Source organism: Pelophylax lessonae (assembly GCF_965119305.1).
Source record: "Pelophylax lessonae genome assembly, chromosome: 1".
NCBI classification, from domain to species: Eukaryota; Metazoa; Chordata; class Amphibia; order Anura; family Ranidae; genus Pelophylax; species Pelophylax lessonae.
Window position 1 is genome coordinate 221,579,418 of NC_138768.1, and position 25,770 is coordinate 221,605,187.

Sequence of the window (25,770 nt, forward strand, 5' to 3'; positions counted from 1 at the left end):
AATGTAATATTACTAAATGTAATGTGATTATTTTTGTAATGGAATGGCTGGAGAAAACATGGGGACGTACCAAATCAGTGGCAAGCAGGGGCAACCCTTTATGGTTCTATGAGGATTGTCACTGGTCTGATTCAAATATCCAATTTTTCAAAGTAGGAAACACCTTTAACTGGATTGAAATATTTAGTCTAAAAACACATCAGCAACATGGAAAAACATATCATTGAATTTAGATTTTTCTGGTTTTGAAATAGGTGATTATCAAGTTGTTCTGCAAAATTTCTTAATTTCACGTTTGTACATTTATAGCATACGGTTTTATTTATTTGAACTTCTAGAAGTCAGTAAGTGATTAACTTTAGAAAATATAGACATTTGTGTTTTGTGCTCTGAATTAGTTATTTTGTAGAATGACATATATGGTGGAAACCCAAGTCTGTCAAATAAACAGTAACAGTTTTTCCATACTGAAAGACAAGAAGTGCATTTACTATAAATCCATGTGCAAAGACTTTGTGCCTTAGTAAAGGTTTAAAAAAAAAAAAAAAACGTCAGTCTACATATATATTATATCAGATTGCCAGTCAGCGGTGGTAATATAAGTGGATTTTGTTGTAACTATGGTGGACATATTCAAAACATGCTCCACGGGTAACTGCACAGAAAGTGTGGTGCTTGCCCATAATAACCACTTGCATTGCATTGTAAACTGTCATTGCCCAAGCAGTGCTTAGAAAGGGAATGCAAACATCTGATAAGCTGCAAGTTTTTTACAGTTAGCTGTAGAGCAAAGGGGCTCATATATAAAAACAGAAGAAAAGGAATAGTGCTGTTGCCCATAGCCACAAATTAGATGCAGAAATACTTCTTTCTAACTTTCAGGCCAATTGCTTCCTATGAGCAACATATCCAAATTCCTTTACTGTAGTTTTCTAAGTGAGTGCCAATTAACATGATTGGTAAGCATGAAAAGGAAGGCTGAGAAACCAACACATGTATCATTAAAATTCATCTATCAGCATTTGTTCTGAAGGCAAACAAAAAAGCAGTATTTATATCTAATAAAGAATATATTAGGAGCAACTATAATTTCTCTATCTCTAAAAGCCAAAAGTGTGAATGCTTTGGAAGACAAGACATAAAAAGTTTACAGTGAGTTGGTACAGAGCGTGAACGTATTGGGAACACGGCAGCTGTCATTTAATCACTTGATACATGGTTTTCATTCTGTAGAACATGCCAGCGCTCAATCTTCTTATCTTTATTCTTCAGGCACTCATACCAGTGTTTCAAGCGCTCTCCTTTGGCATTGATGCCCAGCTGACAGCCACCTGCAGGGAGAATCCAGACAAAATAACTTGATATAAAACTGTCAGATAATAGCAATGTGTTAAAGCTTACCACAAAGCAAAATCAAACACTGTAGTTTATAAAGGATTTCTATTAAAATTAAGGACTTGTTGATAGCAGATCAATGCTACTGCTAGATACTGGGCCACAAAGTAAGTACAAAAGGGTCACATATTGAGTATGAACGGGTTAAAAGTTATATTGACATTTTACTGCTGCCTGTATCCCCAGTGAGATGTTTCCTCGTGTCTTGTCTATTTATGATCTGTCTGACAGAAGAGGAAATGGAAGGAAAACCCCACAATGGTGTGGGGGGGGGGGGGGGGTCGACAGTAATAAAAGCACAAAAACACATCTAGTACAGCGAGGAAGACTGAGCTTGGTCCCACTCTTCTTACACTCCAAGTCATGATATTGATCCTTTACTGTGATAGGTGGTCATGGTTTCATCTTAGTTTTGCAATGACAAAATATACAGATTTTTAGCATATATTTTTTACCACTTCCAATCATGCACAATTTATGATAAATAGTATTAATGGCATTGAACCTGCGCTCATATTTTGATGACAAACTTGTTATGTGCAATTGTTATGTGGGAATTAGGCTTTGATTTCCAAAAATTATAAGTCTTTCTGGCTATCTTTTCTGTCTGATTGTACACGCTGATGCAGTATAATCAAGTTGCATTCATGCATTACCAAGGCAATAATTAACCTGTCATATAAGTCATGATAAATGAGAATAAATAAAAGGTAGATTGTGTTTTGTGTATAACTAATAAGGTTTGGAAACAACCATGTTTTAAATGTATGAAACAAAAGGCGCCCTACCCTTGAGAGATTTTTCAAGCCAAATAGAGTATATTGTATTTTTCCAGTGCTTCTGAACACTCCATAAAGAAGACAAACATATCTTTGTTAACCATATCTCCTTTTCATTGGGCTAAACTTACAACATGCAGTGCCTCCTGCTGGTAAAATCTGGCATTATAGTCACACAAATTGCATATAGTAATGCTCATTTCATACTACTACCAAAGAAAGGCATATGCCAGGGGCTTGAATTAAAAATCACAGAGGTTCAGTTAGTAAAATCTTCTTTTGACAGAGGTCCAAATGTAATGTTTGAGGTATAACACATAACAGCCCCCTTTACATCACAGTCCTCCTGTACAACAGTGTCCTCAGCCTACCCTTGTCATTATAGCCCCCTTTACATCACAGTCCCCTCTTTACATCAGAGTCCTCAGTGTCCCCCCTTTACATGATAGCCCCTTCTTTACATTGTGTCCTCAGTCCCCATTTTACATCACAACCCCCTTTACATTACAGTCCCCCATTTAATTCTGAGTCATCAGTCCTCTTTCCATATCATAGCCCCCTCTTTACATCAGTATCCTCAGCCCCCTTCACATCACAACCCCCCTTAACATCACAGCCCCCCCCCCCACTTTACAGAATCACATATGGTGCAATTTTAAGTCTATTAATTTGAATGGGTTGAAATCATGTTGGATTGCACAAACATTAGTGCATGCACTACTTCTCAAAAACACACTGCACCAAATCACATGGTACTGTGGTACAATGCAATTCAGTGCAGGCAAATGCACCCCATTTATGATCTGTGTTCGGGGTGTCATTAGGAATGCAATGCGGAAAGTAAACACAGAACGTAGGCTTCCCGCACTGTGTTCTGGTGTGAACGATCCCTTACATAACACCCCCCCCCCCCTTCACACCACAGTTCCACCACCCTTCACATCAGTCCCCCTTTACATTGCAGTCCCTCTTGCAATCACAGCCCCTCATCACAATCCCCCTTGAAGTTATAACCCCACCCTGCCGCTATTGTCATCCTTACAACAGGGCAGGAGTTGCTGCAGATCTGGACAGAGGGCAAGAGCTGCCCAACTTATGTTAAAAAGTGGGATATTAGCCACTTGTTATTTGAAAAAACTCTTGCACTCTGCCCAGATCTGCAGCACCTTCTGCCCCCTATCCTGCTGTGAGGATGACAGAGGCGACAGACAGGACTGTCACTAGGTCCAGGTCCAGGCCACGGTCCACCATTTAGTGATCCCTGGCATATGCCATTGCTAAAGAGTGAGTTCGGGGAAGGTCCTGTAACTGAGGCCATTAACAAAATGGGTCTGAAGCACAAGCTATTATTTAAATGAGGGCAAGAATTTTTGAGAAATTAATAAGTTTACTAATAATATACTATGTACCTGTATATACCTACAGGATATGTAATGGTACATTTCAAACTTTAAATTCATCATTAAGAATGCTGTAAAAATACATTGTATTGCAGCTGAAATCTAGCCTAACCTTCAGTCTTTCCCAGCCTTAACTTCCCTGTCCCACCCACCTGATTCCATGAAATTTAGTCTTTCATTCACGGAGGCTCTGCATTACACGTAGGTGTGAAGTACAAGTTTATAACAATTATTGATTAACAAAGGACTTGGTATATGTTGTTATGTTACTAATTATGATAGTTTATAGGTAATCACTTCTGTTTATATAGTATATACTGTATATGCATATATCTGTATACTGGCTACCTATGTATGCTGTGATCTCTGACCTTATAATATGGTTGCATTCCTAAGCTTGAAACTGTTATATGACCAGACTGGATGAAATGAGCCATTTGGTAGAGCTAGGTAAAACTAGTTTTAACCTGGAGGCCCCCTCAGTACATTTCACATGTATATAGGAGAACAAAGATGCCCACATTAGGATCTCATCTAGGACATCTAGGAGGTGAAGGTGCGTAGAACCTTGTGTAAAGATTGTCACCTCCAAGGTTTTCTGATGTTTCCAGAAACATCAGAAAACCTGGAGGGGCTTCCTGGATTGAATTGAAGCTCTATTTATCAAGTTTATCATCTGCTCTCCATCTTTAACTGAAGTACATTTCTTTTATTACTATACTACTTGTGAGTTGCTTGAATGTTTACACTACACCAACAAATCTGAAAGGGTAAGCATATGAACCTGTTAACAAATAAATATATTTAACAAGGAATTTAACCCTTTGTTAAAGGGTGTACCCTAGAGGGGTCTGAATACAAATACAGTCTGCTTAGGAACTCAACCCATCCACACTAACATCCACCAATCAAGGCATTTGATATTTACATAACTTCTCCCAAGTACCAGCCCACCACTTGCATTTGGGTCCAAGGACTTTTAGGAGGTATAGTGAGGCAGGGTGCTGTGATGTCTTCAGGAAATACAATATATACAGCACCCTGTTGGTCTATGCTACCACAAATTATCTGCCTGCATTGCACAGAAAGCCAAAAGGTTACATTTTTAATTTGAATTTGCATGTTCATGAGGGTAAGAGGGAGGGGCCAGGAAAGGCAAAATATAATTCTGTTTAAACTTCAGATTTAAATAGTAAAGTCTTGTTTAATTTTCCATTGCCAATTCAGTAATTGGATAATATGATGACAATGTGCTTAGCAGATTTGTTGTTCAGAGCTGGGGTCCTAGGATCTATCTACGTAGTAGATGTATGAATGTTCATGTTCGCACAATACTCCACTCTTTTTCCAAAATCCAAAAGCAGACTGGTGGGTTGATTGGCATCTAGATAAAGTTGTCCTTAGTGTGTGCATCATGTCTGTGACATGAACAATAAACTATAAACACTGTGGGCTAAGATTGATCTACAGTTTATAATGTTTTATTTATACTCTAAAGAGTTTGAGAATTTGTTTAAGCTATATAATCAATGCGATTGATCCTGAGAAGATCATATTTTTACAATACTCATATATTACAAGGCAGTCAGCCTAAAAAGGCCAATGGCACCAATATGTTGCTTTCAGGTGCAATCTAAAAGTGGATTCTGCATCAAATACTAGTTCTGTGATGCCAGGTGTCTAGAAAATAGTGAATATTTAAAAATTCTCAGAACAGACATTACTATTTTCTCATCGGGCTGAATATTTGACTAACCTAGTGTGTTAGTGTCATGGTAAAAAGTAGTCATAATTCACTATTATCTGAACTATTATCTCCACCAACCTAAAAAAAAAGGATAGGAATAAGTAATGCCAGGTGAGTGGATGAAGGATTAATTCCCCTTGCCTTGTGTGTAAACATAGTGGTAATAATTGGTCCTAGTTCACCCACCTAAGACAGGAAGCCATTCCCTTACAATACCATCTATACACCTTTTAACTGTACAGTACACAAAGAAAGTGGAAGAAGAGATAGTGGCATTTTACAAGAAATATAGAGTGATATAGAATGGCTTGTGACACGTCTCAGCAATTTTATGGCCCCAGTGCTCTTTTATAGATTTCACCACAAACATCAAGAGGAGGCGGGAAAAGAGGGAAAAATGTAAAAAGTAATCACAGTTTGCTGTGCCTGCTAGCCCTGTTGCCCTAAGCTTCATGGTAAATAAAGCTCTATCAGATATACCATGAGTACACCCCTCACATTTTTGTAAATATTTTATTATATCTTTTCATGTGATAACATTGAAGAACTTATACTTTGCTACAATGTAAATTAGAGAATGTACAGCTTGTATAACAGTGTAGATTTGCTGTCCCCTCAAAATAACTCAACACACAGCCATTAATGTCTAAACCACTGGCAACAAAAGTGAGCACACCCCTAAGGGAATATGTCCAAATTGATCCCAAAGTGTCAATCTTTTGTATGGCCACCATTATTTTCCAGCACTACCTTAACCCTCTTGGGCATTGAATTCACCAGAGCTTCACAGGTTGCTATTGGAGTCCTCTTCCACTCCTCCATGAGGACATCACGAAGCTGGTGAATGTTAGAGACCTTGCACTCCTCCACCTTATGTTTGAGGATGCCCCACAGATGCTCAATAGGGTTGTAGGTCTGGAGACATGCTTAGCCAGTCCATCACCTTTATCCTCAGCTTCTTTAGCAAGGCAGTGGTTGGCTTGGAGGTGTGTTTGGGGTAGTTATCATGTCAGAATACTGCCCTGTGGCCAGTCTCCGAAGGGAGGGGATCATGCTCTGCTAGAGTATGTCACAGTACATGTTGGCATTCATGGTTCCCTCAATGAACTGTAACTCCCCAGTGCCGGTAGCACTTATGCAGCCCCAGACCATGACACTCCCACCACCATGCTTGACTGTAGGCAGGACACACTTGTGTTTGTACTCCTCACATGGTTGCCGCCACACACGCTTGACATCATCTGAACCAAATAAGTTTATCTTGGTCTCATCAGACCACAGGACATGATTCCAGTAATCTATGTCCATAGTCTGCTTGTCTTCAGCAAACTGTTTGCAAACTTTCTTGTTCATAATCTTTAGAAGAGGCTTCCTTCTGGGAGGACAGCCATGCAGATCAATGTGATGCAGTGTGCAGCATTTGGTCTGGGCACTGACAGGCTGACCCCCCAACCCTTCAACCTCTGCAGCAATGCTGGCAGCACTCATACGTCTATTTCCCAAAGACAACCTCTAGTGAGAGCGATAACACCAAATTTAACGCACCTGCTCCCTATTCACACCTGAGACCTTGTAACACTAACGAGTCACATGATACCAGAGAGGGAAAATGGCTAATTGGGCCCAATTTGCACATTTTAACTTAGGGGTGTACTCACTTTTGTTGCCAGTGGTTTAGACATTAATGGCTGTGTGTTGAGTTCTTTTGAGGGGACAGCAAATTTACACTGTTATACAAGCTGTACACTCACTGCTTTACATTGTAGCAAAGTGTAATTTCTTCAGTGTTGTCACATGAAAAGATATAATAAAATATTTACAAAATGTGAGGGGTGTACTCACTTTTGTGAGATACTGTACAACTGCAGTAGTGGCATTAGACTGTAATATACAGTATACGATGAACAGAACTTACCTATATAGTCATTAGATTTTCCAATATCATAGTCCCATACTGATAGGTCCAGTTGCTTTTTTGCAAGATCGCTGTGCTTTACATCAAAGAAGAATTCCTGAAGGAAACAGGTACACACAATATGAAGCTGTATTAGGTTACTAATCTGTGGTTTCATATTACAGCTTTATATAATTTAGGAGGCTAAAATCAAGATGGAAAAATATACTGATTTTTCTAAAACAGGCTTCAGGAAACTGTTTTCCAGTTACCAATGAGAAATGTCAGTCCAATCTACACAAGCAGTAACAACACCATCCACTAGATGGCTTCAGCTGTCCTTTGTGCGCAAGTTTAGCAGTGCCTAACATTGTTATCAATGGCCCAACATAATGCTTAAAATTAACTATAAACTAGTGCAATCAATGTAGATTCTATAGAAAAATTGGCTCAGATAATTCCATACAGTGTAATCTATGGCACAGTCTGGAAGTCTAATTCCACCTCTCTGGCAAATTTTGATTTTTGTCAGGACAAGGAAAATGTCAACATTGTAGAGATTATTTATGACCTGCTTGAATGAGCACTTTCCACTGAACCTCACATATTTCCTGTTACTATGGTCAAATACTAAACATAGAAAACACTCCATATAGCTTTTATCTAGACCCTAACTTGAGACAATTTCCCAAAAACGAAAAAATAGTTAGGTAAAATAAAGTATAATGACTGAATAAAAAAGCCTATATAAAAGTCAAAAGGTTTTTCTTTTTTTGCTGCCTATCTCCTGCTTTTGAGATATTAGAAATTAGATGAACTCTCTCCTAAGTGAGCAAAATTCCCATCTTAGAGAGTATTTACAGGAATAAGTGTGCTCATTGGTGAATCGTCCCTCACATCTTGCTCTGGTGACCACTTAAAATGTTTTGGATGTCCTATTACTTTCTGGCTCAATGACAATAATTACCCGGATAAATAGGGATAATCTACCCAGCAGGAACACAGGTAGCAATAACAAACTGAAAGGAGAGTCTAAACCTTCCCTACTCTGTCAAAAAACTAAAAAAAATCTGAAAGTCAATGAAAAGACTATTAAATCTGACCGAGACTGATGTGCAATGGATTTTACTACAAACCAGAAAAAAAAATATTTGGTGCATGTGTAATATTTTTACCTCATTGAATTCGGGGTTAAGAGTCTTTTTTTTGATCTGAGTCTTCTGCTTGCCTTTCTTACCTCCCTCTGGTTTTAGAAATCTATAAATGAAGAAATGAAAATGATTTGTACATGCAAACTAACATAGTTACTGCATTTGTTTACATTCACTTTCTTCTTAGGAGAAGTCCACTCTCATCCAAATTCTGGTGGTCAATTCAAATTGTGGGTTGTTGATTGCTGAGTTTCTGCTGATTACTTGCAACAGTTATTGCAATGCCAAGTGGCTTAATAGTGGTTAAAACTAAATGGAAATTTGGTATATTCATTATAGTTATATTTGAATTTGGTATGACCAGATTCAAACATAACCAAAAGCAACATTTTTTTGTTTAAATTTGGATAGAGTGGAGAGGGATTAGAACACCTGTCAGGTTTAAGAAACAACAAGATAAAGCACACAGCAAATTCTGCAACACAGATTAGGGTACGAATTTGCATAACAGTTAGCAAAATCCTTGCAATATACAAAATTTCTCTGATTTAGATTTAGAATTCCAACAAATGCACTTTAACTACTTCCTGCACTTAGGACGTACCCACACAGGTATGTAAACAGTGATCGCACCAGGCATGCGAGGTTACGCATGTGAGGTTACGCAGTGAACATCATAGCAAGCGAAATAATTCTAGCACCAGACCTCCTGTGTAACTCTAAACTGGTCACCTATATAGATTTTTAAATACCATAGTTTGTCTCCTTTCCACAGGCATATGCAACTTTTAACCACTTCTGGACAGGGAAGGTTTTTCCCCTCTTAATGACCAGGCCATTTTTTGCGATACGGCACTGTGTTCGTTTTACTGACAATTGTGCAGTCGTGCGACGCTGTACCCAAATAAAATTTAAGTCCTTTTTTTCCCACGAATAGAGCTTTCTTTTGGTGGTATTTGATCACCTCTGCGGGTTTTATTTTTTTGCGCTATAAACAAAAAAAAAAGTGACAATTTGAAAAAAAAAACAATATTTTTTACTTTCTGCTATAAAACACAGCCAATCATTTTTTTTTTAAATATTTTTTTTTTACCAATTTAGGCCAATATGTATTTGAATACATATTTTTGGTAAAAAAAAATCCTAATAAGTGTACATTGATTGGTTTGCGCAAAAAACAAGAATTATAGCGTTTACAAACATCGCAATATTTTATAATGGAATTTTTATTTTTTTAATTTTGTTTATTTTTTTTACTAGTAATGGCGGCGATCAGTGATTTTTAGCAGGACTGTGACATTGCGGTGGACAAATCGGACATCTAACTGACACTTTTGACATTTTTTTGGGGACCAGTGGCACTAATACAGTGATCAGTGCTAAAGTGCTAAAAAAAATGCACTGTCACTGCACTAATGACACTGACAGGGACGGGGTTAACATCAGGGGTGATGAAAGGGTTAAATGTGTCCCTAGGGGGTGCTTACTAACTGTGGGGGGTTGCACTGATTGGGGGAGGACAGAGATCCAGGAACACAAGATCTCCATCTTGCCCCTTTGCAGAACGACAATCTGCCTTGTTTACGTAGGCAGATCCCCATTCTGCCTCTCCCAGGGATGATCACTGGTGGCCGTTGATTGACATCCCCATTGATTGACATCCTCCGGTGGAGCAATGGTGCCATTTAGTGGCTATTGAACGAAACGATGTACAGATTTTGCGCAATAGCACCACATTGCCGCAGTAAATACACGACGGCGGATGGCAACTGGTTAAAGCGTGACATGTTCGGTATTTATGTACTTGGTCTAATGTCGACTTTCATATTTTTACAAACAAAATTGGGTATTATATTGTGTTTGCATACACTAAGGTTTAATAAAGTGTATAAAAATATGTGTTTGAAAAACCGCAAATAAAATGTGACATAAAAAAAAATGCAACCGACAATATGTTTTTTCTCCTAGGCCTTTGCTTTAAGAAAATATATAATGTTTGGGGGTTCTAAGTAATTATCTAGGGAAAAAATGCAGATTTTTTGAGAGAAGTGTCTAAATTGGCTTGGGTAGCTAGTGGTTAAAGCCCAACAGAATCCTTTAATCCTCTCAGCCTTTTTCTATAAGTTTCTCCCAGATGGGGTTGCACCCTTGCCCCCGCCGAATACAAGATAGGCCCCACTGTAAGGGTTTTTTTATTTCTGTTGTGCTCTGTGTTGGGCTTTAAAATTACACCAGATGCTTTGTCTTGGATTTTTCCATATTTTCCAGTGCCAGCAAAATGCAATGGCAAGAGAATATCCATTCAGGAACTCTGCTTACTAATCCATTGCTCTGGAAAAAAAAGAAAAAAAGAGCCCTACATGCTTCGCTTTGGTTGTGCTGAATTGTATTTTTCTGTCTAAACATAAAAAAATGCATGTCATCTAAAACACATGGCAGCTCACATCAATACAATGCATATCAATGCATTCGGTGTGATCAGCCCTTTCAGAACATCTAAGGTGATACGAGCACTTATAAACTTCTAAATACAAATCCCACAGTGCCTAATAAAAAAGCACTTACTGAGAAAATTAGATGGGGATACAAATAAGGAATACTAATCAAGAGAGAAGGAATATCTTCTTCCCAGTTCCCCAAGAATTCCGGTTATATATCACTTGCCTAAAGTGCATAAAAACCTGCCCGAACCCCCAGGCAGGCCGATATTTAGTGGCATCCACTCTTTGGTATCTAGAAGAGGGGAACATGTAGACTATTTTCTACAAACCCTTGTTGCTAATACTACATCATATATTAAAGATACCAAACAGGTGATTACCGATCTTCAACAGATATACATACTCACAAGGTGCCTACCTAGTTACTGTAGATGTGATGTGACATCCTTAAATATATATATTAACATTAGGTTGGTTTACAAGCAGTGGAGTTCTACCTAAACTTAGTGGACTACATTCATGTTATACAAAAGCAATTTATTTTACATTTAATTGAGTTTGCAAAGTCACATAACTATTTCTGGTTTGATGGTCAGATTTTTTTGCAAGCTAGGAGTGTAGCAATGGGAACTAAATTCGCACCCAGCCTTGAGAATATATTTATGGCAAGGTGGGAGCATGATGTCATTTATGGCAATCAGTGGCATGCCCTATCCTTTTACAAAAGGCATATCAATGATGTACTGTTTATTTGAAATGGGGATATCACTTCTCTCCACAACTTTATGGAATTTCCTAATAATAATCATCAGAACATTAAGTTGACCCATACTTTTAGTCAGCATGAGATCAATTTCCTAGACTTGACAATTATGGTTACAGATAATAGAATTACCACAAAACCTTATTTTAAAAACAATGACTGACCAGCTGCCATTATCCAATCTGGCTAAACAATATATCTAAGGGACAGTTTGTCAGAATGAGAAGAAACTGTAGCTCATTAGATGATTTCTACAGACAAAGTCAGGTAATTAAAAATCGCTTTTTACAAAAAGGATATGAGGCAGATGTTCTTGATAGAATCATTAATGAAGTTCGAGAACGAGACAGATCATCACTAGTGATGAATAAAATAAGAGAATAACACAGGTATTACCTGTCTGCTCATAACCCACGTCTCTACCCAACATTGGCAAATCAAATGAATCATAAAACGTTACTGGGGCATTTTAAAACGAGACCTCATTCTCAACACTCTTACCAAATGCCCCAGCTGTGGTTTTAGAAAAGTCCCACATTTAGGGGATAGATTGGCTCCTAATGTTCTTAATTCACCCCCTAGACCTGTACATTTCTCTAACATTAAAGGATTTCATCCTTGTAACAGATGCGTGATTTGTAAAGTAAAGGGCAATAGGTGAAAAAGGATTCACCAATTTACTTTAAACAGCACAGGCAAAGTTAACAATCTTGATACGTTTATATCTTGCAATTCTATGTATGTTGTCTACCTCCTCCAATGTATTAGTCGGGAGGACTAAGACGTCTTAGAAATCGTCTTAGAGAACATAATATCAAATGAAGCTTTAAGCACCACAGCCTTTCTGCCCACTTTAGAGAGACCCATAACAGAAACCACAAAGATATCTCATTTGTGATTATTGAAAAACTTGGACCACATTGGAGCGGATGTAATAAAACAAGGGAAATCTGAAAACTGGAAATTAAATGAGTTTTTGAGCTCAGGACTTATGCCCCTTATGGGTTAAATGTTGATTGGGACATTTACTGTTTCATTGACACAAATTTATTAATGTAGTTTATACCGTAATAACATTTTTTGATAGGGGAAATAGAGATTCTTGTTTTAGGTGTGCACAGTTTCTACCCCCATCTTAACCATAAATACTTTTTACCAACCCATTATATGATGTACACAGATTATTTTTGTAATCCCTTCTGCAGGTTGACCCACTTTTTTTTAATAATGTTTTATTTAGGGGATATAACAATGGTTCTTTGTTGTTCTTTTTCCTTGTTTGGAAAAATATATTTATGTATATCTGGCAATTATTTAGCTATTTCGCTGAAGTTTCCATTCTGCCTATTATAATCAGCAGTCTAATTGGTCCTTGTCCCTTTTCAAATACAGCCATGGACCTTTTTTGTTTTTTAATATGGCCACTTTGCTTCTTCTGGTCCTTAGCAATTACGGCTGCTGATTCACTTCCAGCCCTTCACAAACACGGCTGCTGGTTCACTTTGGGTTTTTCGGCAAAATCGCTGCGATACCACTTCCAGTCACAGCTCCTCAGCACAATTCACCACACCTGCAGATGGGGACACCTTATCCTAAAAATGATACCAGACGTCGAAGCCAAACAATCCCTTGATATTCAACGTTTGGCACTGACATCTTGCCGCTGTGTGATTCCAGGTCACCAGCGGATGTCCGAGCGAGTGATTTTATCTTGTTTTATGTCATTTTTACTATTGGAACAAATAAACCTACTACACTATAAAAATCCATCTGGTCTCCTGGTGAGCTTTTTTTGTTCTTAGCTGGACTCTGTTTAGAGCTGTCTGTGGGAGCAGTGTGCTGCGATATCTCCAAAGGGATTTCCACTGATGATGTATGGTGCATTTGCTGCTGTGACGGCAGCCATTTGTTCCAGTGAGTTTGAAATTCACTCGGTGGTGGTTCAATCATATGGACACTATTTGACATACTCTTCCAACTTCACTGGATCGGTGGCATCACATCAATACAGTGGCGTATCATCCATGTGTGCAGGGTGTTCACTGCACACAGGCCCCTGAGGGGGGCCACTGTGACCCAGCCTACATCCATGGATGATCTCCTGGTTGACAGTCAGGGGTGATCAGTGTGACAGTTGCTAGCAGCCAATCATCCCTGCATGACTTTTCAGCAGACAGCCACTTCTACTCCTCTCCATCCCACGGCCGGTAGCTGAAAAGTCAGACAGGGAGATCAGTACTAGCAACTGTCCCCACCGCCACTTCGATCATCCCGACTGTCACCGTGTCCTCCTCCTCCGGCACCCTTCCGTGTCCTCCTCTGGCCCCCATGTCCTCCTCCCCCTCTGGATGCCATGTCCTCCTCCTCCCGCCCCTCCACATCCTCCTCTTCCTCCAGCCCCTCTGCATGTCCTCCTCCTCTGCCCCCCCTCGCCCCCCCCCCAGCTGGCTTCCCTCCTCTCCTCTGCCGCCAGCTGCTGTGGGGGATGTCAGGATGGAGAGTGAAGAAAGGAACCAGTAATTATGTAATTTACCGGCTTCTTTGTTTTCTGAATTGAACATAGTGAGCGAGTTTGAAAAAGCCTCTGTCTCCTGTTCTTTCATTTTCAATGCTGAGGCTGCTGAGAAAGGGACTGGGGAATCTCTGTCCTCAGTCCCTTTCTCGGTCTCAAAGGGGATATGTCAGAGGTCTTTTTGGACCCCTGATATCTCAACAAAGCCCACCAACAGGGCTGATAAAAAAAGATGAATAAATATCAAAAAAATGTAATAGTAAAAATAATTGTTAAAAAAAATGATATGCCCTATTGACAAGCCAATCTTGTCCTTGCAGCTGCATTAATCAGAATAGATTCTATGCTCAATGGTCAGTGCATCTGCCTCCACACATGCAAATCAGAGCTTACAGCAAACCACATGTAGCCCCCTCCAATGTAGGTGCTAGGTAAAGTATAGTGGGCTGTCTGTCACGCGCTGCTCTTTTAAGGTCTAGCCATAGATTTTCAATTATGTTGAGGTCAGGAGATTGTGAAGGCCATGGCAAAACCTTCAGTTTACGCCTCTTGATGTAATCCCCCGTGGATTTCGAGGTGTGTTTAGGATCATTATCCATTTGTAGAAGCCATACTCTCTTTACTTCAGCTTTTTCACAGATGGCATCAAGTTACCATCCAAAATTTGCTGAAATTTTATTGAATCCATTTTTCCTTCTACTTGTGAGATGTTCCCTGTGCCACTGGCTGCAATACAACCCCAAAGCATGATTGATCCACCCCCATGCTTAACAGTTGGACAGAGGTTCTTTTCATTAAATTCTGTTCCCCTTCTTCTCCAAACGTACCTTTGCTCATTCCGGCCAAAAAGTTCAATTTTAACCTCATCGGTCCACAGAACTTGTTTCCAAAATGCATCAGGCTTGTCTATATGTTCATTTGCAAAGTTCAAACGCTGATTTTTGTGGTGAGGAAGTAGAAGAGGTTTTCTTCTGATGACTCTTCCATGAAGACCATATTTGTACAAGTATCTCTTTATAGTGGAATAGTGTACCACAACTCCAGTGTCTGTCAGATCTTTCTGGAGGGATCGTGCAGTCATACGTGGGTTTTGAATTGTTTTTCTCACAATCCTGCGAGCTGTTCTGTCTGATATTTTTTTTGGTCTTCCATATCTTGCTTTAACTTCCACTGTTCCTGATGACTGCCATTTCTTAATTACATTCCGAACAGAGGATATTGACATCTGAAAACGCTTTGCTATCTTCTTATAGCCTTCTCCAGCATTGTCAACTATTTTCAGTTTCAGTTTTCTAGACAACTGCTTAGAAGCTCCCATGGTGCTGATTGTTGGGGCAAGGTCAGATGAGTCTGGGCATTTAAAACCTTTGAGATTGACATCACCTGGTCTTCCCAGATGATGATTGAGAACAATCCATGACACTGGCAGGTCTCAGCCTTGAAAAGGGGGCAGTGCATGCTATAAATTCTGCAGGGTGTCCAAACTTTTGCAGATGCCATTTTTTGGTTTTCTGTAATTTTGAAAGTGTCAATGATGGAAATAAAATCTAACTTTTGTTGACATATTATAAGAATGTCTAATCTGTAATTTGATGCCTTTTGGAGATTTGTCCTTCTTTCCTTGGCTTCTTTATGCACATTAATACAAATGTTTATATGGGGTGCTCAAGCTTTCGATCCCCACTGTATAGGCAAATAGACTGTGCACTTGACAAAGTGCAGTTGCTCCAGAGCTTTCCAAATGAGCAGAAGCTCTGCTGACTAAAATCATCCAATCATGTGCAAGCAAAAATGCTATATATTTTTTTTTTTCTTACCTCATTCACTTTGGAGCAACTGCACTTGCATAGTGGAACTGCACTTTGCAAAGTGAGCAGTCTATTTGCCTTTAGTAAACCAACCCCAATGTCTCTTCTGCAATAAAGGATTCTTACCTGATTTTTCATAATGTTCTTGACAATCTACACTGAGCTGTGCGTGTCAGGTGCGCAAATAAATGAACTGCCACAGACAAGTGCAGTTGTAACATCATTCCAGGACAGTCAATCAAGACAGGAAAACTGAGCAAAGACCTTGGGAGTGTGCGGAAGTCACATTGCTGAAGAGAAAGTGAGTATAGTTCTATTTAATGCCATCTTGTGAGGTGGAGAGTTAGTTTGTTTCAGAGGTGAGCTGGAAAGATTTATTCCCAATTCAACTCATTCCTATCTAGGTTATTTCCCAGCTATCTACTTTTGGTCACTGTTGCTTAATTTATTTTCAAAATATGTTATAATATTACATGAAAAAACATTGATTTTCCTGTCCATGTCTCCTCCAACGAGGGTCCTTCCTTTTGGAACTCAACCTTTCCACTTTAAATTTAAAACGTAACTCTAAAAACAGATGGAGTTGCTTTTCCCTTCTTGCTGTAAAAGAAAAAATATATAAATGGATCCCTTTACAACTAGAGCTGGGACAAACACCAGTGCTATACTTTAAGGCTGAACTTCTGCAAATAGCTAAATACATACTGTATATGTGTGAAGTGTTTACATGTCAGATGATTTCTGATTCTGTTCAGCCATTATTGCATTCCAAGCCAGCCAGCACAGTTCCTAAACCTTTGTGAAGACCGAGCTGCACTGTTTAATAACCAGACATATTCATGTACTTAAAATACATACCCCAGTACTTACAGTTTAACAAATGGATCAGAGTAACCATTAGCATCCATTGCTGCCAAGTGAACACATCGGATAATGCCAACAATAAGTCCTCCTTGCTGAGTATTGTACATCAAAGAGACCAGAATCTTTCCTCTGTCTTCTACATCTCCACCACGATCTGTCTGCAAAAATGCAAAAGCTGCTGAAATGCATTCAAGTCCACATTCTAATTGTAATATTTTTGAACAATTGTAGCTTTTAGTGTTTAAAAGTTTAAGTCCCTATATATTTTTCATTACTTGTAAAATCTGTATTTTACAAACATATAATTCATGGTGTTTTCATGTTGTTTACTTATTATGAAATACTTACCTTAGAACGAGCCCCCGCCGTGCCACCCGCTTACCTGTATGACGGGCGACATGTTCAGTCACCCGTCTTCCGGGATCATGGCATCCGGCCATCTGATTGGCCGGAGCCACGGTGACGTCACTCCCGCGCACGCCGACGGTTACGGCGGCCGTTCCTTCAGACCGCATGCGCCAGTGACGTCACTGGCTGCATGTAAGGTAAATATCTCCTAAACGGTACATGTTTAGGAGATATTTACAGTACCTATAGGTAAGCCTTATCATAGGCTTACCTATAGGTACAACTTGCAGAGGAGGGTTTACTTCCTCTTTAATAAGAAAACCCAACAATGGCTGCTCACTTTTTGGCTAAACCAGTTTAACTGAAAATCAAGTAAGATCTAGGAGAGAGGGAAAAGGCCTGTGTCCCTCTGGTAATATACAGCGGGCTATTCAGAAAGAGTGCACCAGACTAGAAAACGCACTCAGTTGCACCACTTGCTGGCTACAAGGGGTATTTATTATATGTTAATATGCAATCGTTTATATTTACTTCAGAACAATAAAAATCAAACCAAAAAAAATGTACAAAACACTATACATTGTCTAAGGTAAAAATACAGATAATGCAAGTTAAGTAGTGAAGTATGACCCACCCGAGGGGTAGGTAAAGGTGCAAAAGAATTACTCATTACTCAAATAAAAAAATATACAACATACAGTGGGTACGGAAAGTATTCAGACCCCCTAAAATTTTTCACTCTTTGTTATATTGCAGCCATTTGCTAAAATCATTTAGGTTCATTCTTCTTCCTCATGAATGTACACATAGCACCCCATACTGACAGAAAAACACAGAATTGTTGACATTGTTGCAGATTTATTAAAAAAGAAAAACTAAAATATCACATGATCCTAAGTATTCAGACCCTTTGCTGTGACACTCATATATTTAACTCAGGTGCTTTCCATTTCTTCTGATCATCCTTGAGATGGTTCTACACCTTCATTTGAGTCCAGCTGTGTTTGATTATACTGATTGGACTTGATTAGGAAAGCCACACACCTGTCTATATAAGGCCTTCCAGATCACAATGCATGTCAGAGCAAATGAGAATCATGAGGTCAAAGGAACTGCCTGAAGAGCTCAGAGACAGAATTGTGGCAAGGCACAGATCTGGCCAAGGTTACAAAAAGATTTCTGCTGCACTTAAGGTTCCTAAGAGCACAGTGGCCTCCATAATCCTCAAATGGAAGACGTTTGGGACGACCAGAACCCTTCCTAGAGCTGGCCGTCCGGCCAAACTGAGCTATCGGGGGAGAAGAGCCTTGGTGAGAGAGGTAAAGAAGAACCCAAAGATCACTGTGGCTGAGCTCCAGAGATGCAGTCAGGAGATGGGAGAAAGTTGTAGAAAGTCAACCATCACTGCAGCCCTCCACCAGTCGGGGCTTTATGGCAGAGTGGCCCGACAGAAGCCTCTCCTCAGTGTAAGACACATGAAAGCCCGCATGGAGTTTGCTAAAAAACACCTGAAGGACTCCAAGATGGTGAGAAATAAGATTCTCTGGTCTGATGAGACCAAAATAGAACTTTTTGGCCTCAATTCTAAGCGGTATGTGTGGAGAAAACCAGGCACTGCTCATCACCTGTCCAATACAGTCCCAACAGTGAAGCATGGTGGTGGCAGCATCATGCTGTGGGGGTGTTTTTCAGCTGCAGGGACAGGACAACTGGTTGCAATCGAGGGAAAGATGAATGCGGCCAAGTACAAGGATATCCTGGACAAAAACCTTCTCCAGAGTGCTCTGGACCTCAGACTGGGCCGAAGGTTTACCTTCCAACAAGACAATGACCCTAAGCACACAGCTAAAATAACAAAGGAGTGGCTTCACAACAACTCCGGGACTGTTCTTGAATGGCCCAGCCAGAGCCCTGACTTAAACCCAACTGAGCATCTCTGGAGAGACCTAAAAATGGCTGTCCACCAACGTTTACCATCCAACCTGACAGAACTGGAGAGGATCTGCAAGGAGGAATGGCAGAGGATCCCCAAATCCAGGTGTGAAAGACTTGTTGCATCTTTCCCAAAAAGACTCCTGGCTGTATTAGAGCAAAAGGGGGCTTCTTCTAAATACTGAGCAAAGGGTCTGAATACTTAGGACCATGTGATATTTCAGTTTTTCTTTTTTAATAAATCTGCAACAATGTCAACAATTCTGTGTTTTTCTGTCAGTATGGGGTGCTATGTGTACATTCATGAGGAAGAAGAATGAACCTAAATTATTTTAGCAAATGGCTGCAATATAACAAAGAGTGAAAAATTTAAGGGGGTCTGAATACTTTCCGTACCCACTGTAAAGTCCCATCCCTCCACACACACATTGAGGTTGATTTACTAAAACTGGAGAGTGCAAAATCTGGTGCAGCTCTACATAGAAACCAATCAGCTTCCAGGTTTCTTTGTCGAAGCTTAATCACTTGCTGACCGCCCGCCGTATATATACTGCAGCAGGCTGGCTTGGCTGAGAAAATCGCCGCAGGAGCACTCCTGGGGGCGAGGGTGCACCCCCAGTGGCTAGGATTAATAGCTTGACCCCATTTCCAACTGTTAAAGGGCAGGACATTATTTAACTAATGGGAGTCCTCTAAAACTAAAATAAATGCAAGTAATTTATAAAGGTGCAGTTCTATACTTGCATTATACAGTATCTCCAAATCCTTATCTAAATCGGTTTTCCTGAACTGAACCCAATTCCATCAAACATTTTAAATTCAAAAGTGCATCAAGTAAATATTTGACAGGTAATATGCGATGTAACAGTTTGTTAATTGTTCCTATGCAATTAGTGCAGTTATTTGTTGCTGTGTGATGAGTTTAGTTATGGGTTACTATGTGACAAGTTTACTACTTACTATGATACAAATCAAGGTGTTTATTATTTTTGGCAAGTTCAGTTTGCCTTGATTTCTTATCTATTTTAACTGAAATCAACATCAACAATTGCCTATGCAAACCAGCTCTGATTGCCTGTGCACCCTGCAATCACAGACATGGTGAATACTGAGATGGCACTTGAAATTACTGCACGTGGTGCAATCAAAAGGTACCAGCTATAAGACCAGACACGGCACACTGAGTGCTAACTGATTGTTCACCTTGGATATTTGCTCTCTGTTACACAGAATGCCAATCCTCAAATAATGTCTAATTTTTGCCTGGTTCTGTTTTTATCATACTCTGATCTGAAAACCTCTAAATATATTTTGTGTCAACCAGCAAAACAATTATTACCCTTTTCTAAAAATATGATTATCTGTCTGTTGATCTTTATTCCAGGTACCTCTGTTTTTGTCTTCCCATTAATTGTATTTTAATAGAAAATCTTTTAGAAACTATCAGTGGAATTCAATAAAGCACCTATGACACTATGGTGGTATGGCCCTTAAAAATGGCCTTCGCCGGATTCAAAGATTACGGTAGCCTTACTGAAATTTGTGATGGATTTTTGTATTTATTAACCACTTGCCAACTGGTCGTCGTGTATTTACTGTGGCATGGTGACTCTGTTGCATGAAACAACGTATGTGTACATTGTTTCATTTAATAGCCACTAGATGGCACGAAGGCCCGATTGTGCTGTGATTGGCTAGCGGGGATGTCAATCAGCGAGTCCGGTGGACCTGATGTCCTTCAGCCACCCACGACCAACCCCGGGAGAGGCAGATAGGCGGTCTGCCTATGTAAACAAGGCAGATCGCCGCTCTGCAAGGGGACAAGATGGAGATCTTGTGTTCCTGCTAAGCAGGAAGGAACCATGATCTCTGTCTTTGCCCAATCAGTGCAACCCCCCCCCCCCCAGTTAGTAAGCACCCCCTAGGGACACATTTAACCCTTTGATCACATCTGATTTTAACCCCTTCCCTGCCAGTGTCATTAGTGCAGTGCATTTTTTAGCACTGAACATTGTATTAGTGTCACTGGTCCCCAAAACGTGTAAAAAATTTCAGTTAGATGTCCAATTTATCCACCACAATGTTGCAGTGCAACTAAGAATTGCTGATCGCCGCCATCACTAGTAAAAAAACAAATAAAAATTCCTTAAAAATATTGCATTGTTTGTAGACGCTATAACGTTTGCGCAAACCAAACAATCTGCACTTAGGGATTTTTTTTAACCAAAAACAGTTAGCAGAATACATATGTGTTTTATAGCAGAAAGTAAAAAAAAATATTGTTTCAAAATTCAAAATTGTCGCTCTTTTTTTGTTAGCACAAAAATTAAAAACCGCAGATGTGATCAAATACTTCAAAAAAAAGCTCTATTTGTGGGGAAAAAATGACATACATTTTATTTGGGTACAGTGTCACCCGACCACGCAATTGTCAGTTAAATGTAAATTCGCTAAAAAAATAAAATAAATAACAAATACGCAGTATTTACCATAAAATGAAAAATTTGCCGGAAAATGTCACCATTAAAACATGCGCTAAGCTCTTAAGTCCAATTCTCAAACGGAACAGAGAGTAAAAAAAAACATGCAACATTTATCACCAGGGTTTTGCTGGTGGTATTCATGTGGTATTTGTGAGAAACAATGCGGGCACCCCCCCCCCCCCCCCCGCCATAGCTGGTTGCTAAAGAGTGGGCCAGAGTACCCCATTCTCATTCACATGGGGGGCGGGATCTGGGAGCCAGCTTTTTCAACATGGGGACAAGCTGCTTTTGGGTGGGGGCAGAAGAGCCCCCATGTCCCAAAGCACCCCCCCATGTTGAGGCCCTGTGGCCTGGTTTTGTTCAGGAGCGGGGCACTGGCTCCTCCCCTCCCTTTCCTGATCTGCCGGCTGCATGTGGGGATAAAGGTCTGGTATGGATTTGGGGGGCCTTAAAGTCCATACCAGACCAAAGGGACTGGTTTGGTTTTTTTGTCAACAATTTTTAATTGCCAGCATGTTTTCTTTACATCCAGCTGTCAGCGGGAAACCCACTGACAGTTGATGAGTCATCTGCTGTTAAGGATGCGGTGGCCGGCATACTGACCTGCTCCTTAGCAACCAGCTCAATGCGATAAATTATTGCATTAAAATATGCCTCATTATTGAAACTTTACCGCAGTAGTTATTTGCCGCACAATTCTTACACATGTGTTATTTTACTACATTTTCTTTCAGAGTTATTTAACTCTTAGTGAATTGACCCCATAGACACTCTTTATATATTTTCCATTTATATTTTTAGTTATAGAATGTCAAAATTAAACATGTTTAATTTTGCTTTTTTTTTTTCCTATTAAATGTTTTGTTCTCTTTTGTCTCCCTTTTTCGAAGGGGGTCTTTTACTTCACTATACTATAATCATTTTAGAAGATCTTGATAAATAAAAGTAAAGGTTGGCAGTTCTTGTAGGATCAGGGGTTTTGTAGTATCCCTCTCAGTCACTGGGTTCTCACTCAGTTTTTACATGCATGTAGGCAAGTAGACAATTTAAACAAAGCAGTGACCTTTCTGTGTGGTAAACCATTGCAAGCAAGCAGAAGAACCTAATGTGATCTTTTATTTAACAGTACTGATGATGCATTAGTGACTTCTATAGCTTTGGTATAGCTCGTGGTAGCACACAATTTAAATGCTTAAAAGGATAAAAACAAGAGTTTGGTTCCTTGTGTATAATGCATCCTTCATAATCTACAGCTAGACTTGCCAAGCAACATATACCGTATGGCAGAAAGATCAAGACACTCCACATAGTCAGAGCTCAATGGAACACCTGCGCAAGTGCGTACGCAGAATTGTGTATACTCACACATTTAGTGTGGACACATCCATGTGCATATCTCACAGCATGTACAAAGGTGTGTGTGTACATTCATTGCATATAATGGTGCCAAGCAAGCTAGTTAAGGCTTAGACTTCCATGACTCCAGTGCTGAGAGACTTTCAGCATTACTCTGTGACTTGCAATTCTGCACCTGATCCTAATCTCTGTAACCAACCCACATTGTTCCATAACTCTTCTTTGATTCTTCTCTCTCTGCTGACCTACCTCTGTATTGACCTTAATTTATTATCTGGCTCTGCTTTTTGCCTAGAATCTTATATCTCGCTGCCTGTAAACTGCTGACCCAGCCTGTACCTGACTCAATCCATGATTTTTGTTTTGGTACTGTCTTGCCCAGCTGTTGCTGACCCTGGATTTTTCCTGTATTATTTTTGTCAGTAACTCATATCTCCTGTCACCTCTAGCCACATGATGAAAGTACTCTTGAGTTCCAGGGCCAACAGTGGCCTCACCACCTACTGACACTGGTCCCAATCCTTTGTTCCTTCACTCTGTCAATTCAGGGTTGCTTGGACTGGAGCACTAGAAGAAACTACCACCATCAACTCCCCATGAAGGTACACAAAAATACATTTTGCATAGTAGATGTTTTGTTGCTCTTCGTTGTTTAAAAACACTGTATTATATACTTGGCTTTGAAGCGTTACATTTTGGATTAGACTATCCATACATTATGATGAATATAATAATACCACCTACAGAAGACAAAATTTTAAACAAATGTAATTGAAATAGTTGGCTTTAGGAAGCTGTGAAATGTTTTAAAAGTGTGCAAGGTGGGTGGACATTTTGCTAGTTAACAACTATCAAAATTTTTTGCAATTTTACACTTGAAAAGAAGATTGGACTGGGTGTAGAGGCCATTATGGTATATAAAACATATCAACACATACTTATATCCAAAAACACCCAATGATGCCATATAGGTTATGTGTTAAATGCGTCGGGTGGAGTAGTCGCATAGTCACCACGCACAGTCCGTACTGCAGGCGGTTGGCACACTCGCTAATGCCGGTTTTCTTTCATCCACATGTAAGTGCAATCTAACTATTCATTAAAGTATTTTAGAGGTAATGCACTATCCAGCTTTTTATTTATTTGCATGTGAACCCTGGAAAGTTTGGAATGTATACGGAGTACATTAAATAAGAGATTGTCGCTCTATAAAGAGATTCTTTTATCTACTGGGGCCAGTTCAGTCCTGGTGCTTATGATTTTACGTGCCATCTGATCATTGGTTTCTACCTTGAAATGCTTGGAATGCACATGAAATCCACTGAATAGGAGATTGCCGTTCTATAAGGAGATTTCATTATCTACTGGGGCCAATTTAAACCTGGTGCTTATGGTTTACATGCTATCTGATCATTGGTTTCTGGCAAGCAGCCACCTTATCCTCTTGTGTTTGCTGAAATACATATGAAGTCTATAAACACTTTATTGATCAACAGTGACTTTATTTTTGTGCATGATTATGGCACTATGTATGGTTTTATTTTTGCACTTTTGGTGGTATATGGACACTAATAGTTTTAAGATTTTCACAATAAGAAGTTTTTTATCACTGTTTGTATTTCATATATATGTCTACATATATTCCTTTGAGCGCACTAGTATATTTTTCACTTTATCATTTCTCCCAGAATCCAGGGAGTTCTAGGTACTGCCAATTTAATTGTTTAGTTAGGTCATCCTTTTCCACTTATTACATATAAATAATATGTACATATACATATTGATTGGGGTTGAAAGATCTTTGACCTGCAAATATGAATTGGTGCAACTCAGTGACTGATCACGTTGCTTTTTTATTCAATCATCATTCAGAAGCAATATGAAAACCACTACTCCTTTATCACAAAGAAAAAAAAAAACACTGAACAAAATTCAAATAATAAAAAACCCCAAATAACTATTCAAAACTTCTGATTTCGACACAGTAGTCTATAAAGGAATTGATCTTAACTGATCACTAACCTAGCAATAAAAATCAAACTTATGAAATTTACATCTGACATGCATTGCTGTACTTATTCCAGCAATACAATCAACATTATTGTTCCACTATGTCTGGCAGTGTCAAAGAGGTGAGGAAGGGATATCCAGTCACAAAGAACTCAGATCTTGAAGGGGTTAAAATTTGAGCTCCTTATTCAAACACATTTTTAATCTGTGCTATGGCATACAATGTGCACAATTTTCCTAAAGAACATTTGTCATAGCATTTATAAGCTGTGCATATTTTTAGGACAGAACTACTTGTTCTTCATTTAATTGTCAGCACATAGCAGACTTCTGACACCGATCTGTGTGTCAGCTTTTGAGCCCTAGAGAATTACAACTATCCTAGCAGTGGGACTAATAATGTCAGCTACACACCAACTTCTATATGTATATGGTATATCACCAAGTACTATTCTGTGGATTTAGACTTAATGATCAGCTGCCAGTACTGTCAGAAATGCAGCACAACGATGTCTAAGTAAATCTAGGAGGATTTCAACAGAAGAGCAGAGGTCATTGCAAAGCACAGTTTTAGAGCTGTAGTTTTAAGGTACCTGCAGGCAGGGTTATGAAAGGTCAAACAAATATTGTCATCCAAACTTTCTGATGATATGTCGCTGTGGCCTAATAATGACATCTATATGCTGTAGCTTAAAAGCATCTTTTGTGAATTTTAGTAACAAAACTTGCTGCTGGAAATGCAAGGTGCAACAATAATATTATTGGAAAGCATTAAAAAGTTAACACATTAGCGTGATAAGATATGTAAATTATCTTTGAAGTTTTTCATTGACGGTATTTGTGTTGTTGGATGTGAAGGGATATTCTCCCTCTACTGTTAGCAGCTA

The 25,770-nt window shown here is 39.3% G+C and overlaps 1 protein-coding gene across 1 annotated transcript in view; it reads right to left on the minus strand.

The window, feature by feature from the left end:
- Positions 1–267: 267 nt before the first annotated feature.
- Positions 268–25,770, minus strand: part of RPH3A (rabphilin 3A) — a 291,534-nt gene continuing 266,031 nt past the window's right edge. The window contains exons 16-19 of the mRNA XM_082259275.1: positions 16,761–16,912; positions 8,391–8,472; positions 7,237–7,333; positions 268–1,331 (exon numbers count right to left, since the gene is read on the minus strand). Coding sequence (XP_082115401.1) covers positions 1,201–1,331; positions 7,237–7,333; positions 8,391–8,472; positions 16,761–16,912 — 462 coding nt within the window. The 3' untranslated portion in view covers positions 268–1,200. The remainder of the gene's footprint in view (positions 1,332–7,236; positions 7,334–8,390; positions 8,473–16,760; positions 16,913–25,770) is intronic.